The 15,269-nt window shown below is 38.7% G+C and overlaps 1 protein-coding gene across 2 annotated transcripts; it reads left to right on the forward strand.

Annotated features, from left to right (window-relative positions):
* Positions 1–240: 240 nt before the first annotated feature.
* Positions 241–13,381, forward strand: dnajc24 (DnaJ (Hsp40) homolog, subfamily C, member 24). Of its 2 annotated transcripts, none has more exons than XM_071525642.1 (5): positions 241–298; positions 4,924–5,030; positions 7,297–7,432; positions 8,786–8,854; positions 11,344–13,381. In XM_071525642.1, the coding sequence occupies exons 2-5, from the start codon at positions 4,929–4,931 to the stop codon at positions 11,556–11,558; spliced, it is 522 nt and encodes a 173-aa protein (XP_071381743.1). In that variant the 5' UTR covers positions 241–298; positions 4,924–4,928; the 3' UTR covers positions 11,559–13,381. The 2 variants fall into 2 exon arrangements, with proteins under 2 accessions (XP_071381743.1, XP_071381744.1); XM_071525643.1 differs by having other exon boundaries at positions 261–298; positions 4,927–5,030.
* Positions 13,382–15,269: the final 1,888 nt, after the last annotated feature.

Consider the following 15,269-nt stretch of genomic DNA (forward strand, 5'->3'; position numbering starts at 1 on the left):
ATTAAATGTAGAGGGGAACCTTCAACCAAATGATTACAACAATTCATATCATGGAAAAACATTGTACAGATTGTATAGTTGCATTTTGTTGCTTAATTATTATTTATTATTTTGTGCAAAAAAACGTTTTTTCAGTCAACATTTGAGTGTTGTGGATTTCTAGACATTACGCTCTTATTCTGAAAAAATCGCACCGGAAGTCTCTTATTTCAGCTGGCGGAACACAGTCGGGTTTCAAGGGGACTCTTAAAACTGCTGCACATCATGTCGTCTGCCAGCTGAAGGCATCATCTCTAAGGTAAACAGTTTCCACGTTGATTTAGTCCTGGCGTTACAACTGGATTCACACACGATAAACAAGCGCGTTTCCATGATAGTTTAGCCCTACCCCCATTAGCTCGTGCGCAATGCAGGGGTCGCTGCTATTCGGAGTTTTATTTTACCCCTACGGTACTGAGCTTTATATTCATCTAATAGAGAGTATCATCACCGTTTTCTGATCCGCTCCCCTTTGCCGTTCTTTTCTCGGAGCTGTAATGAAGTTCCTTCCTCCGTTGCAATGCTACAAAACTGATCCGCACACAACAAAGCGGCGAAAAATGCACACATTTAGATTTAGACGAACTTTTATCAAGCAGCGACTAACACTAACACTTCCGTTTACGTCACGTGCGTGCAGCTTTTTCAATGTAAAATCGCTTCTTCACGCGTTTAGTTTTAACCAAAAAAACTACGTTTCAGGCGAAGACTTAGCATTTGTCAAAACCCTCAAACGAAAGGAAATTCAATTGGTCATCATCAATGCTAACTTCAGCCTGCTCTCCATCAAAGTGTATCAGCACAGAGTTTGGACAACTGCTACAGTCCTATAGGTATGTCTACTGTACTATAAACCAGTGATTCTCAACCTTTTTCATATCAAGGACCCCTAATTTATTCCACAATAGAACCACTGACCCCCATTTGATGAGATTTTGTCTCTTGGACCCAAATCTGAGAATATTTTTATTGCTAGATATTATTTTATCCAGTATTCCATGACTAACTGTATTGTAGGTAGAGAGACAACAGTGAAACTATGACCAAAACAGTCATTCTTCTACATTCTCTAATTGTGTTAACTTATAAATGAAATAATGCTGAAGATTAACAATTCATCAGTTTGCTGGGGACCCCCTGGAACCCCCCCAGGGACCCCTGGTGGTCCCCGGACCCCACGTTGAGAACCACTGCTATAAACAACATGTACTCAGCACTGGGCAGTGCCTCATTCATAGTCTTCAGAGTGGTGACTACTCTATAACTGTTAGCACTGGGCAGTGGCCTGCAAACATGATGTACAGGAGAGACACTCCTAAAATGACCCTCATGCTGTATGACGGCCACTATATGGACTTCTGCCTCGTGCAGTCAGAAACAAATTACAAATATGCACCCAAAACAGTCTACTATTAGAAAATGTTAAGTAGTAGATCTGTATAGAAAACACTTTACACTTTACAATAAGGGTACATTAATTAAGGGTTAGTTAATGCTTAATAAGCATTAACTAACCCTTAATTAACAGTTAACTAATGTGTAATTTACTAATGATGTTAATTAATTAAGGTATTGATTTATACATTATTTAATAGTTTAGAAAGATGACTATTACATAATGTATAAATTAATACCTTAGTTAACATGAACACCATTAGTAAATGATTACCAGACACATTAACTGTTAATTAAGGGTTAGTTAATGCTTATTAACCCTTAATTAATGTACCCTTATTGTAAAGTGTTACCAATGTGGAATGTTTATATTTTCTCTGTACTAGCTAAGAATGGCTGGATATTTGCATATTTGCATGGTTTAAAATCATTAGCACATTAATGACTTTTTTTTTAAGATATTAAAAAAGATATTAAGATATATTATTGTTATTTCTGTTTTATTGACCATGTCCAGGAAGTTGCAGCCACACAGTACGTGTGCAGTTCAGTTCAGTTCAGCTCAGTATGTATCCCAGATAGGAAACTCGGTTTGCCGTCAGGAGTCAAAATAAAATGTACAGTTTAACATTGTACCGTCTACCACCCTAGAGAGCATAGAAATACACTACTTAAAACACAACAATGGTTTTCAATCATGTGCCATAGTGACCCAAGAGTCTGCAGGTTTTTGTTCCAACTAAACACTACAGCTGCTGATTTCACTGATTAACACACCATAAACCAGACAGGAGGAACTAGATGAAATTAGTGAAATCAGCTGCTGTAGTGTTTGGTTGGAATGAAAACCTGCAGACTCTTGGGTCATGATGGCATATGAATGAAAACGACTGCCCATCGATCCACCAAGTCGCCTCCGCACATGCATTTTCTTAATCTACTACACTAGGGCTGGACAATTAATCGGAATTTTAGCGAAATCGCAATATGGCCTACTGCAATTTTCAAATCACAGGAGGCGCAATATTTGTTAAAGGCGAAATGTCAAAATACCATTTTAAATGAAATATTGTCGTGCTGCAGAGATGTCCTGGCCTACACATCATATTCTACAGACTTAAGAAAACATCTTTGTTTGGTACAGATCCCCGCAAAAATCACACCATAATCATTTTAATACGTTTTTCAACGAAAATGAGAATAATGATGTAAAAATGATCATTCCCTCTAATATCGCAAATCATATCGCAATTGTAATATGAGTCAAAATAATCGCAATTAGATATTTTTTCAAAATCGTTCAGCCCTATACTACACTGGAAATAAGCAGTGCTGTAGGACTTCATGCTAGAAAATGTAAGATTCCACAAGTGAGTTTGTCATTAAGTAATCCAAAACTGATGAATTTGTATGTAATCTGACATGTTTCATCATAAGTCCAGGGCACTGTGTTTTTACTGACACAGACACAACCATATTTATAGAACACTGCACAATGCTAGCAGTACTACATGCATTAGTCACCACTGTGACCGCTGCTGTCCGTGGTCCTGAAGTGGTGTGTCCTGGCAGACGAGGCAGGATGAGACTTCAGTTAGCCCACATGAAGTATTCTGCTCTTTTCTATTCTACACACGTGAATAGGGCTGGGCGATATGGACCAAAAATCATATCTCGATATTTTTAGGCTGAATGGCGATACACGATATACAGTATATCTTGGTATTTTCTACGAAGTGGGCTAAATGTTCCGTTGTAAGTACGGCTGGACGATATGGACAAAATCAAATATCACAATACTTTTGACCAAATACCTCGATATTGATATTGCGACAATATTGTAGGGATGACTATTGGTGCTTTCACAAAATATTTACACAATGAGATTTTTGATAAATAATCATCAGTAATGTGGATATAATGACTAAGTGGGTAAAGACAAATAATAAAACAGCTAGAACAGTCTGGTAAGTTCAGAAAATGACATCACTTTACTGTAATGCAGCCTTTAAAATCAGGAAAAGACAACACTTATGCCATATCACCATATTACGATATCCAAAATCTAAGACGATATCTAGTCTCATATCACGATATCGATATAATATTGATATATTGCCCAGCCCTACACGTGAAGCATGTAGCCTGTCATCCTATCGCTGCTCTCCTGTTCTCGTTTATAATCTCCACTCCGTCATTCCATCCCGGTTGAGTCTTGGTCTCACATAGCCATTGTTTGCGTCCTCAAAGTTTCCAAGTTCAGGTAGTATAGCGCTCTAGTCAGGTAGTGTGTTGTTTATTCACCGTCGTTTTTTTTCGGCAGTTAGTGATAGGTAAGTGTCAATTTGTTGTTTTTACTGTTAACCATCAGACGACAGTTAGTGATAGGTACATTTCAGGCTTCGTTTGATGTATTTGTGATGTCCTTCCCTGCCTGTTCCTGTGCTTCCTGTGGTTTCTATAAACCTGTATAAACCAATACTGAAAAGCCTGTCATGAAGAGTATGAATTACTAGAGTCGTGAAGAGTATGAATTATAACCCGTTTGGATTACTGTAATAATGTCCTCTATGGCGTTTCCAACAAAACCCTGGACCTGCTGCAATATGTTCCAACAAACAGTATGCATTACCTAAATCAAATAATCTCATGCTGTAAAATGGCACGACTTACCTTATCAGGGAACTTGAAATTATTCTTCTACTAGCCATATAAATGAATAATGAATCAAATAAATCATCCTTCAAAAAAATTATGAAGAGGCATTTATTGGCATGCAGATGACAGACTGAATAGTAGGAGGTATAACTCTAGTTTTCAATATTCGTGTTCCGCTTCATATGGGTTGTATTATTCTCTTTTTTTTTTTTTTTAATATTATCTATATAGGCCTATTGATTTTTAATTAGTATTCCACCTAAATGTACGTTTCAGTGTTGACTGGCTTTGAATTGTATATGAATGTAGTGTATATTAATGTAATTTAATGTTTATCATGTAATGTGTTATGTACAGTATGTCAGGTGTGGACCCCAGGAAGATTATCTGATTGCCACGGCATCAGCTAATGGGGATCCTTAAATAAACAAATATACTTCCACAAGCAATTTGAATTGCAGAGAAATGTGAAATGGAAAAATCAATCTTTAAACGCAACTGCAGTGAAAACAGCTGGAGTCGGCTAGAGCAGTAACTTACAGGCCATCAGCTGGCCTATAAAGGATAGGCTACTACCACAAGGATTTCAGACATGACAGTTCAACAATGACCTAATGAAAATTACTACAGTCTCTTAGACACATCAGCACATGGACAAGCAGAAAAATAGCGCAGAGAAGTTGTGCCATATTTTCTTGGCTTTTGTTGTGGAAATAATTGGGGAAAAAAATAAATAACGATGAATTTGCCTCACTTGAAAACAAATTGGTTGTGATGCCCCAAGTAGTTTGTCTTATTGATCCATGGGTCTAATCTAAATCTATGGTTCAGCAGGTATGTGTCAATCAGCAGAGAAGGACCTGTATGCCATCCTGGGAGCCAGTCCCTCTGACTCAGTACAACAGCTCAAACACAGATACCAACAGCTGGCCTTACTGGTAACTATACTAGTCTGTCTCTGTATCTACCTCTATGTGAAGCAAAACACAGCCATTACAAACATGCATTACTAGTAAATATGATGATCTATGTTTGTCCCTCTCTATCTCTTGCTTTCTCTCTCTACCAATTTCTCTTCATATCAGCAATGTTACATGCAAACCTTTTGGTGTTTTTCATGTTGTTTGGTGAACTGAAAATTGACCTTAATGGCCCATGGTCCGTGCCACAATCCTTGGTCCTATGAGACCCAGTCCAACCCACTGATAGATAGATAGATAGATAGATAGATAAATACTTTATTGATCCCGAAGGAAATTCTGGTGTACAGTAGCTTCCAACGTGTACATTACAGGATAGGAAGGTACAAATAAAAATGTACCTGCTGTAATGCATGATAAGAGACTAAAACAAAGAAAGAAAGTGCCTGTGCAGTCTGCAGTACGTAGACAACTATGCATATACAAAACTGAGTAAACTAGATCTATATATATATATATATATATATATATACATACACACACACATACATCATCATATATGCATACATACATACATACATCACTACGTCAATCCTGTAGAGATAAAAATGTGTTTTCCTAATTCCTGAAAAAACTTTTTTTTTTAGACTTATTAATTAATCTGATTAGATGATTAGTCTTTAATTGTCACCCCAGGCCATTATCTTACTGAGCACATGATGAGTGTTCAAGCAGCATTGCTGTTATCTTCAAGATATCTTAAAGCCATGAAACAAAACCCAGACTGTTGTTGATAAATGACAGTCATGTCTATGTGTATTGGCTGTGGTTACTGAGGGGCCATTACGAGTTAGATCTATCCTTTTCGATCTGTCTATATCTATTCATTCATCTGTCAATCCAAATCCCTCCATTTCAAACACACAGTGCCCATGTCCCAACCCTTGCTGACTGGATTTTCTGGGTGATTTGCTCCTTCTGGTCCATTTAACAGAAAGAGAGACCAACAGAGAGAGAGAGATATTCTCCAAAGTGTGTGTGTGTGTGTGTGTGTGTGTGTGTGTGTGTGTGTGTGTGTGTGTGTGTGTGTGTGTGTGCGCGCGCGTGTTGATGGTGAACAAAGGTTGGACTATTCATATTGTGGTATCTGCAGTAAACAGTTGATTGGATTGTAGTTGTTCTAACAGTAGTGGGTGTTAGCTAGTTTTGTTGTTATGGTTGACTGTGAAAACATAGAGCTTAGCTTGCTGCTAATTTACTGGATCTTGTGGATGTTAAGTTTAAGTTCTGTTCATTTAGAATCCAGTAGCAGACAGTCAGTAGACTGAAGATAGAGATGAATATCCATCTCCATCCTCCTACATTCCTTTCAGTGTTTCCCGGGTGGTGTGGGGGGTGGGGTCACGTTTATGGTGACGGCGTATGGAAAAGTCTGTGAGTCTGTCATCTTGTTTCTTTTTTCTTTTTTTTTTTGCACCACTTAGGTTTCTAATTAGTCCCTCCAGGATTCTACGGTGAAAATTCCCAAATTCCGTGGTAATTCATTATTCTGCGATATTCCACGGACATTAGGAAAAACAGCTAAAAATGATCAATTATTCTGAAAAATATATATTTTATCAATCCAGTTAAAAGGGATCTGTAATAAATTCATAAATTAAACATGCTCCTTCTAAACTCCTACTGTACATGTATTCAACTGGAACTCCACATGTGTAAATGCATATATATGCATATATATATATATATATATATATATATATGCATATATATTCTAATCTATTTGGATTATTAGCCACATCATTTAACCGTTAACATTAATTTAGCCGCAAAGTAACATTTAAGACTGAGGCCATGTTACAGCTAATGTTACTGTGGCATTGCTGTCTAAACCAAAAGACTAACATTTCTAACATTAGCTGCAATTTCTGGACTAATTACACAGTTCAGGTCTGAGTAAAACAATATAGCTGCTTACCAAATTGTTTCTGAAGATTTAAAATAGCGAAACGACTTTTAGCGTCTTTTCCTTGGACGTCGTGCTTTGAATAAATAACCCAAGCAAAACAACCCAACAGCACTAGTCTTGCGGAGCCAGACATGACTACACCACTTCCTGTGAGACTACAACAGCAGTAACCCAACAAAATAACTCACTAACCCAGTGGTTGGGTTTTGTAAAGAACCCAACATTTTTACCTGAGAAGGTATTGGTTTAGGCACTGGTACTGTTATTTCATGAGACTGTGTGTGTGTGTGTGTGTGTGTGTGTGTGTGTGTACAGTACCACCCAGACCGTCTTGGAGGTGTGTGCTCTTCAGAAGCAGAGTCTGGCCTGAGGAAGTTCATAGAAATTGACGCAGCATGGAGAATCCTCGAAGATCACAACACCAGGAGAGAGTATGACCTACAGAGAAGAGGTGGGATTTTACCTATTAATAAACATTTATGATGTTACCTATCCTTATTTATAAAACATAAAACACTTCCAACCACATTTCCTCAATGTCAAATAAGCAATTCTATATTGAGATTATTTCACATTTTACAATGGCTAGTTTCATTTTTCCAAGTTGTGTTTGAAGCTGTTGCAGAACTTACTTTGATTACTTTGATATGGAGACAGAAAGCTGATCAGTCATTCCATGTCATGAGACCCACCATCTCAAATTGCTCTGAAAGAATTCCTGCAGTTAGAAACATAAGACAATTATTCCTGTTACATTATTTTGTAGAAATATAATTTGATTTTAGAGGAATCAAGCTACTTGATTGCACCCAAATTGGACATTTTAATTGGGTGCAATCAGTTAGATTGCCACAGATCCCCTCAACCTTACGTCAGTCCCACCCATGGGAGACTGTACAGTATATAACATCAGTTCTTGTTTGACAAGTAGTACAAAGCTAGGCCTTGGAGTATTGCTTCTTCATATTATTTGATGTATTCTCAGTGAATATGGTGACAGTTATTTTCCCCTATTCAGATGAACTAGTCCATACCCAGGGATGTGCGTGCCACAACTCTGCTAGCTTCGTCAGTCCCTGCCTATGCCAATGCTCAATGCCCATGTGCAGTTTCAGATTGATTGGCCAACCCATCGAGTTGAGTGGCAATATGTCACAGCAGCAGTTAGCCGCGAGAGCCAGACCCTTTGTAAAAATCAAAATAAAAAAGAAATGGGCCGATATAAAGGTTGACGCCAACAAGTGCACTGCTGCTGTAATCCGTGGACTACAAGGAGCGCCTGAAGCATTTTTAGAAAATTGAAAATAGGAGGTTGAAATGTTTTGCCTCTGTTTTGTGAAGTGTGCAGCTCCCTGTAACAGGGCCACGTTTTTGCTGGTTGGGAACTGTGAAAACAATCTGGATAAACAATAATTAGACAATAGATCACACTAGACATAGATCAGACAATAGATTAGACTAGACACAGAATAGACAATATATTAGAGTAGACTAGACAGAGATTAGACAATGGTTAGACTAGACATAAATTAGAGAATAGATTAGACCAGACTAGACATAGATCAGAAAATAAATTAGTCTAGACTGGACATATATTAGACAATAGATTAGACTAGACTTTACTTTATTGCAATATTCATCAGTGAGTACAGATTACTTCAGAAATAAATAAATAATGTGGGTTGATCATATTTTTTAGGCTAACCCGAACTCCCCAAAATATACATGGTAATGTTTTCAGCAAACTTAACATAATAACAACAACAACAATAATAATAATAATAATTTATTTAATCTTTTCTAGCTAAAGCGCTGAAACAGGATTGGCCAGTGGATTCTACAGTGTGTCTGGAGGACATGACCTGGGACCCGGGTAATTTCTACACTATGCACACAAAAACAGACACACACGCACACACACACACATACACACACACACACACACAATCCTATACAATAGTAGCCTAGTAAAAAGTGTTTCACACCTTTCACCTTCAAGTGTTTCACACCAAAGTGTGTTAACACTGCCTTTAACCCAGGGGCTAGACTGTTACTCTGGGCTAGCCCTGAAAATCAAATCATAATTGTCAGTGTCAAAATGGTTTGGAAGGAGATTTGTTTAATAATTTAATTGTTTTGATCAATCGTGCCATTTCTTTGTCCATGCAGTTGTATGTTTTTGTTGTGGCAGCTAAGCTGGATTCATGTGTAAAAAGCTTGATTTTCCATCAAGAGGACAAGCTAGTTAATCTAGTCAGTGTACCTCTCGAGTTATTGTATTGTGCTTTTCAATTTAGCACTAAATATCAGGATCATATGGGGTCATGAAATATATAGGAGATGATTCTGGGTAGGCAGTGATCTGTCTTTGTGGTTCTTTTAGTTAGGGGCAAGCTTTCACTTAAAAGCAAAATGGGCATCAAAATTTGACCTACAAGAGAGATGACTATTAGATTTACTAAACCACTGTATCTATAAAATCAGTTCAATAGTATCTCATTGTACTTGCATTGTACTGCCTGCATTTCTAATCATTTTTGTTGAGGTGGCCATTTCTCTCATTTTTGAAAGATGCAAACTAAGTAACATCTTGACAACCAAAGTGGCCAGACTGAACTAGTATAATTCCAGTTTGAATCCCTTGGGTCTGGGTTGAAGTAATAATCCATGAAATATTCATGTAAATAAATTCTTTTGCAAGTCTCTATCGCCGATTGATAACACAATAGTGATTACACCTGCAGCCAGTTCATGAAAGTTTTTACATTTGCTGTTCTCAACACCTGGTGTCGGGCAGGTCTTTCTCTGGAAAAATCCTATGGTGCACAGGAAGTGATGTTTTATGTTTTCGGTTTGTTTAAAATAAACAAAAAAACTGGTCAATTATCAAGGCTGACAGCTGGACTGATTCATCCTCTCCATAGAGCAATAGGGATTATAATTATAATGCTATTGCTTTTGCAGAAATTGCTGATTTACAATTGCAGAATTTAAAAAATCCACCACAGACTTTTTCACCATGGACTCCTGGATGGCCTGTAATAGGTTACCACCGCTTACAGTTGGGTAACCTAATGCAGTGGTTCTCAACGAGGGGTCCGGGGACCACCAGAGGTCCTTGAGGGGGTTCCAGGGGGTCCCCAGCAAATTGATGAATTGTTAAACTTCACCATTATTTCATTTACAAGAAGTTAACACGATTAGAGAATGTAGAAGAATGATTGTTTTGATCATAGTTTCACTGTTATCTCTCTACCTACAATACAGATAGTCATGGAATTCTGGACAAAATCATATCTAGCAATAAAAGATATCGTCACATTTGGGTCCGAGAGACAAAATCTCATCAAATGGGGGTCCGTGGTTCTAATGTGGACGGAATTAGGGGTCCTTGATATGAAAAAGGTTGAGAATCACTGACCTAATGAACAGGAAGCTGAGGATTACTACTGCAAGGCTAGTCTTGGGTTAAAACTGCACTGTGAAATTTTGGCACATCAGCGGTTTCAAATGGCAATAAGAGGTACCTTTCAATTTATGAAAGTTCATTACGCACAATTCTTGTAAGGTGACATAAGTAAACTAAATGTCTTCTAGTTGTCTGTAGGGAGTGGAGATGCTGAAGAGGTTCAGCCATCGTTGATGAGTCCAGCTTTCTATGGAGTGTGCACTTGCGGTTTAGGAGACACTTTGATATTTTACTTCTCTGTTGCAGCCCCACTTTCTGACTAAGGTTGATAAGACAGCTGGAGTTTTACAGAAAAATCTTGCCTATAGTGTAATATACAGGTTTCCTACGCAGGTCTGGAAAGTCTGGAAAAGTATTCAAAATGAATTTGATCATTTCCAGGTCTTGAATAGTTTGGGAATTTGAAAAAATGTCTGGAAAAGTATGGAAAATGTTGCGGTTCAGGTCCGATACACACATCATTCTAGCTTTTATGTTGTTGTAGAGCCACTTTGAGTCCACAGTTTTTGTTGATGTGAAGAATAATGTTCAGATAGAGGGACGCTCTTATTACCCAGCCGCTGTCAGCATGCATTATATCAAATACCCACCAAAATCAAATCCAGTCAAGAACATAGGGTCTGGGAAAAATATGGAATTTTAAAATGGAAACCGTGTAGGAACCCTGCCAATCATCTCACATATTCTGATATTTGTCGCTGTGAAGAACAATCTTCATCTATACAGTGATGTGACCTAGTTAGCAGGGGCAAGATGTCTATCTGCGTAAATCATATTGAACACCAGACAAAATCTTCAAAACAAATCAAGGTCTGGAAAAAGGATGGAATTTTTTAATTGAAAATGTGTAGGAACCCTGAATATAGTTTTGAGTGCTCTGTGTCATCTTTCAGATCACTCGGTGTATACATACTGCTGTCGCTGTGGAGGAGAATTCACCATCACAGAGGAGGAGGTAGACGAGACCCAGCAAAGGAGACACCAGAAGGATGGCGAGGAGGAAGAAGGAGAGCGAGGAGGAGTGGTTGTGTGCTGTGACACCTGTTCCCTCAGTGTGTATGTCACAAGCTCATTACATACTAAAGCTCAAAAGTTGAAATGTCAATAAAAATATAAATGCCGGTGAGGAGCCCGGCCAGAAAATTACAAGCCATTGTCTTAAATTCTGGTAATATTTCCCTCCTTTGTGGGTTGTATACAAGCATATGGAAATGGTGGATGTTGACTGTGATTGAGTGTGGCTGATTTATGGTTCTTTATGGTTCTCTCGCCGTAGCTGTGCTGTAGGTGTTTGCGGTGCCGGTGTAGCACGCAAAAGCTGCCACCCTAGTTTACATGCACCTCCCCAAAGAATGCAACTGTGAGTAGGGTGACACAAGACCGCAAGAACTGTGATTGGCCCACTTGGGCTGCTTCATATTTCCTCCTGCCTGTAGGCTCTCTGGTTGATGTCCACCGATAGTGAAGACAAGATGCAGCAGAATGAAGAGAGACTAGCTGAGGAGGGTTGCCGATATGTTAATTTGTACGACACCTCATCCTCACATTATAAAGATTACCAGATGTCATTGAATTTGTAGCAAGAATATCCCAGAATATGGGTTTCAGAGAATGGAAACACGACTACTGCTGTTGTTATTACTTCTATGCTAACAAAGCACGACACTAGCATTCCGGTGGTCTACGTGCAAAATCACCATTGCAGAACGACACCAAACTATAAATCAGCCTTTAGTAATTCTGCTCAGTTGTTAGTGACAACTGGACAGGTGATCCTCAAGATGTTCAATTCATTGGCAAAACTTGAAATTACTGGAAAACATAAAATGTAGAAGTTATTTCATTAAGGGAATACTTCACCCAAAAAGGAAAATTCTGTGGTTATCTCACCCTCATGCCAGTTGAAATACAGGTGAAGTTTGTTTGTCCACATAAAACAGAGGGAGGTTGCCAGCACAACTCTGTAGCAGCCTTCTCCAAAACAACTGAAGTCAGTGGGGACTGGTTATTTAGAGTTCCAAAAAGGGCAAAAATTACCATAAAATTACTCCATACAGCTTGTGCAGCATAATCCAACTCTTATGAAACAATATATATAGATATTGATTCTAAATATTTAACTTTAAAATTTACTTTCACTGTACTACATAGATTTAGTTGGGATTGGACAAAAGTTGTTGAACATCTTCCACATGGCTCTATGTATTGGACTTTGGTACTGCCAGCCTCATCCTAGTACCCCCATGTGAGTACCAGTACATGCCAGCCTCATACCAGTATGAGTGCATTCCCAAACCCCTAAAGCACCAGTACTAGTATGTACCAGTACATCCCTAAAAATGAGATGTTAAAAGAAGGCATCAGAGCTGTCAAAAGCCATCTCTGCAAAATCTTCCTCAATAAGCACTTTCAAGGTTCCCTGTAATCAAGGCACTAAGCTCCTAAACAGCTCGAGTTGCAGAAAGATGTGGCTGTAGTGAGCAGCTCCACGTGGCCAACAGTATAAGACAGTATAAGTTATACTAGGCAGCTCCTATGTTGAATATATGTGCGTGAAGTATAGCATAATGCTTAGTCAGTCCTCCATTTGTAAATAACAGCTAACCAACAGTCTGATGACAACGCTCTTTACTGACAACTCCTACTGGGAAATTGAATCTCTCCATTTACTTCCATGTACCTGTATGTACTTGTAAACTACATGGCAATTTGTAAGACATGTTATCTTTTTAAATATATTTTTATCTATTTGTGATTGTAAAAAATATAAATTAAAGGGACGTCCTGGTGGCTCAGTCTAAAATGTCTGTACCATGTAAGTGCATTGTCCTGGGTTTGAATCCGGCCTATGACCTTTGTCATATGTCATCCTGCTCTCTCCCAGTTGTTCGTGTCTGCCTTAACTTTTAACTATCTAATAAACTCAACAATGCCAAACAATAAAAACAATTCTGTAAAAAGTTTTTTTCTTATTATCTTGGTGTGTACACGCATAGGTGTACCAGTCAAGTAGAGACACAGTGAAAGGCACAAAGGCTGGAAAGAGAAGACAGACATAAAGTCATTGCACAGGAAGATTATTTAATTCCATACAAAAAATGAACATCTGTTAAAATACTTGTGGCAAGCTGAAATAGTAGAACCAAGAACATAAATAGTTGAACTGTTGGGCCCGGATCTACTAAAGGTTTGCGCCAATGCAAATTACATTGCGGGTGCTAAAACCTTGTTTTCTGATCTACTAAACCAGCGCACAGGGCATTTGCGCCTGAAATCATGGGTTGATCTGTGTGCGCTGTTTTTTGCAGTTTGGTCTAATTGCATATGCATTTGTGGGTGTGCAAAATAAGGGGAGGGATTTATGGAAATTAGCAGTGGACATGATTTATCAAGAGGCAGTGGCCGTTATCATCTGTCGATTTTGCACAGAATTTAAGACCTAGGAAAAGCATGTCTTATCATTTTGTGCGTGGGATGGCTCCACAGAGACTGTCTCTGGAACCGGCTCCGGGATCAAAGTGACACAATCATCTACACAGCATAACATGCAGTCATTAGATCGCGGATTCAAACGAGTATGCTGACTTAAAATGAAAAAAAGAAAATTTAAGCCTCATTGGCAGCATAGCAGAATGCACACACAATATTCAGACTATTACCTAAATATACAAAAAGGAAAAGTGGCAGGCTGTTCTCTGGATTTGCTGACACTTATTATGAGCCAATGTCTCCACGACATTGATGAAAATAATGCAGCTAAAAGGTGTGTGTAATAACTGTCATGCGCAGCTTCTCCAGCTATATGTATCCTACCTTCACCAGGTCTCCATCCCTCCCACACTGGCACCTAAGGCTCCTCTCTGGCTTTATTTGTGGTAAACATTTTGGGTCACCTCCTCATGATACCGACGGTTTTTACCTCCACTAAATTGCGCTTGTGGTGCCAAACTGCATTCACTTTATGTCGTTCCAGAGTGACTTTTTACGCGCGGGTACAACATCTCTTCTCTGCAGCTCTTTGAGGTTTTCTCTGCCACCAACACTTCCAGCTCCACTGGAGAGACATTTGTGCTTCTTTTGCCCATCATTACGTTGCCGTTAATGGGCTATTGTGCGCATTGCTTGGCCCTTATATTTGCGCAGTTGTAATTCTAATTAATTATCTGCACCTCCACTCATTTGTGTGCCCTAGTTTAGTAAATACCTTGCGTTGGCGGTACCAATTGCACCCACAATTGCTTTTGCGCTGCGCCAGGAATTGCGACATGTTAGTAGATCCGGGCCTTGATCTGTTATGCTCTCAAATCTGAATTTATGCCTGCATTGACATCTGTGACAGGCTGCTGCCCTGATACCGATTTCGCCAGTCAGTCTGTCTCTGTTCGATACTGGTGAAAATAAAATATCACCATGATTATGTTGGCATATACAGTATAGCAATCATTAATCAGACACTTGCTGGGGTGAGACTCTAACAGTGTTAGGTAGTGAGCTAACTAGATAGCTAGCCGACTAGCTAGTAGACAGCTACCCTCATAGTCGCAGATGTATGAAGAAATGAAGAATTGTATAGCTTAAACCCTTTATCTAGTTTGGTCATGGGAATCTTGGAGGTCAACCTGCATATCGTCGCTGTCCAACGCAAACCTCTTATCTCCAAAAAAGCAATTTTTTCACAAGAAAGAAAAAACATTCCCATTTTAACATTAATGAACAAAACACAAGAAAAGTTCATATTTTGGGTCAAGTGTTGATCAGTGTCACTATTAAATTGCTAATTTGTAAATAAACCGTTAAAATTGAGTTACGTGTTTTGTCC

Source organism: Centroberyx affinis, unplaced genomic scaffold (genome assembly GCF_046629955.1).
Source record: "Centroberyx affinis isolate AG114_WGS23_722 - 3 ecotype Tasmania unplaced genomic scaffold, CSIRO-AGI_Caff_v1 ptg001315l_1, whole genome shotgun sequence".
NCBI lineage: Eukaryota > Metazoa > Chordata > Actinopteri > Beryciformes > Berycidae > Centroberyx > Centroberyx affinis.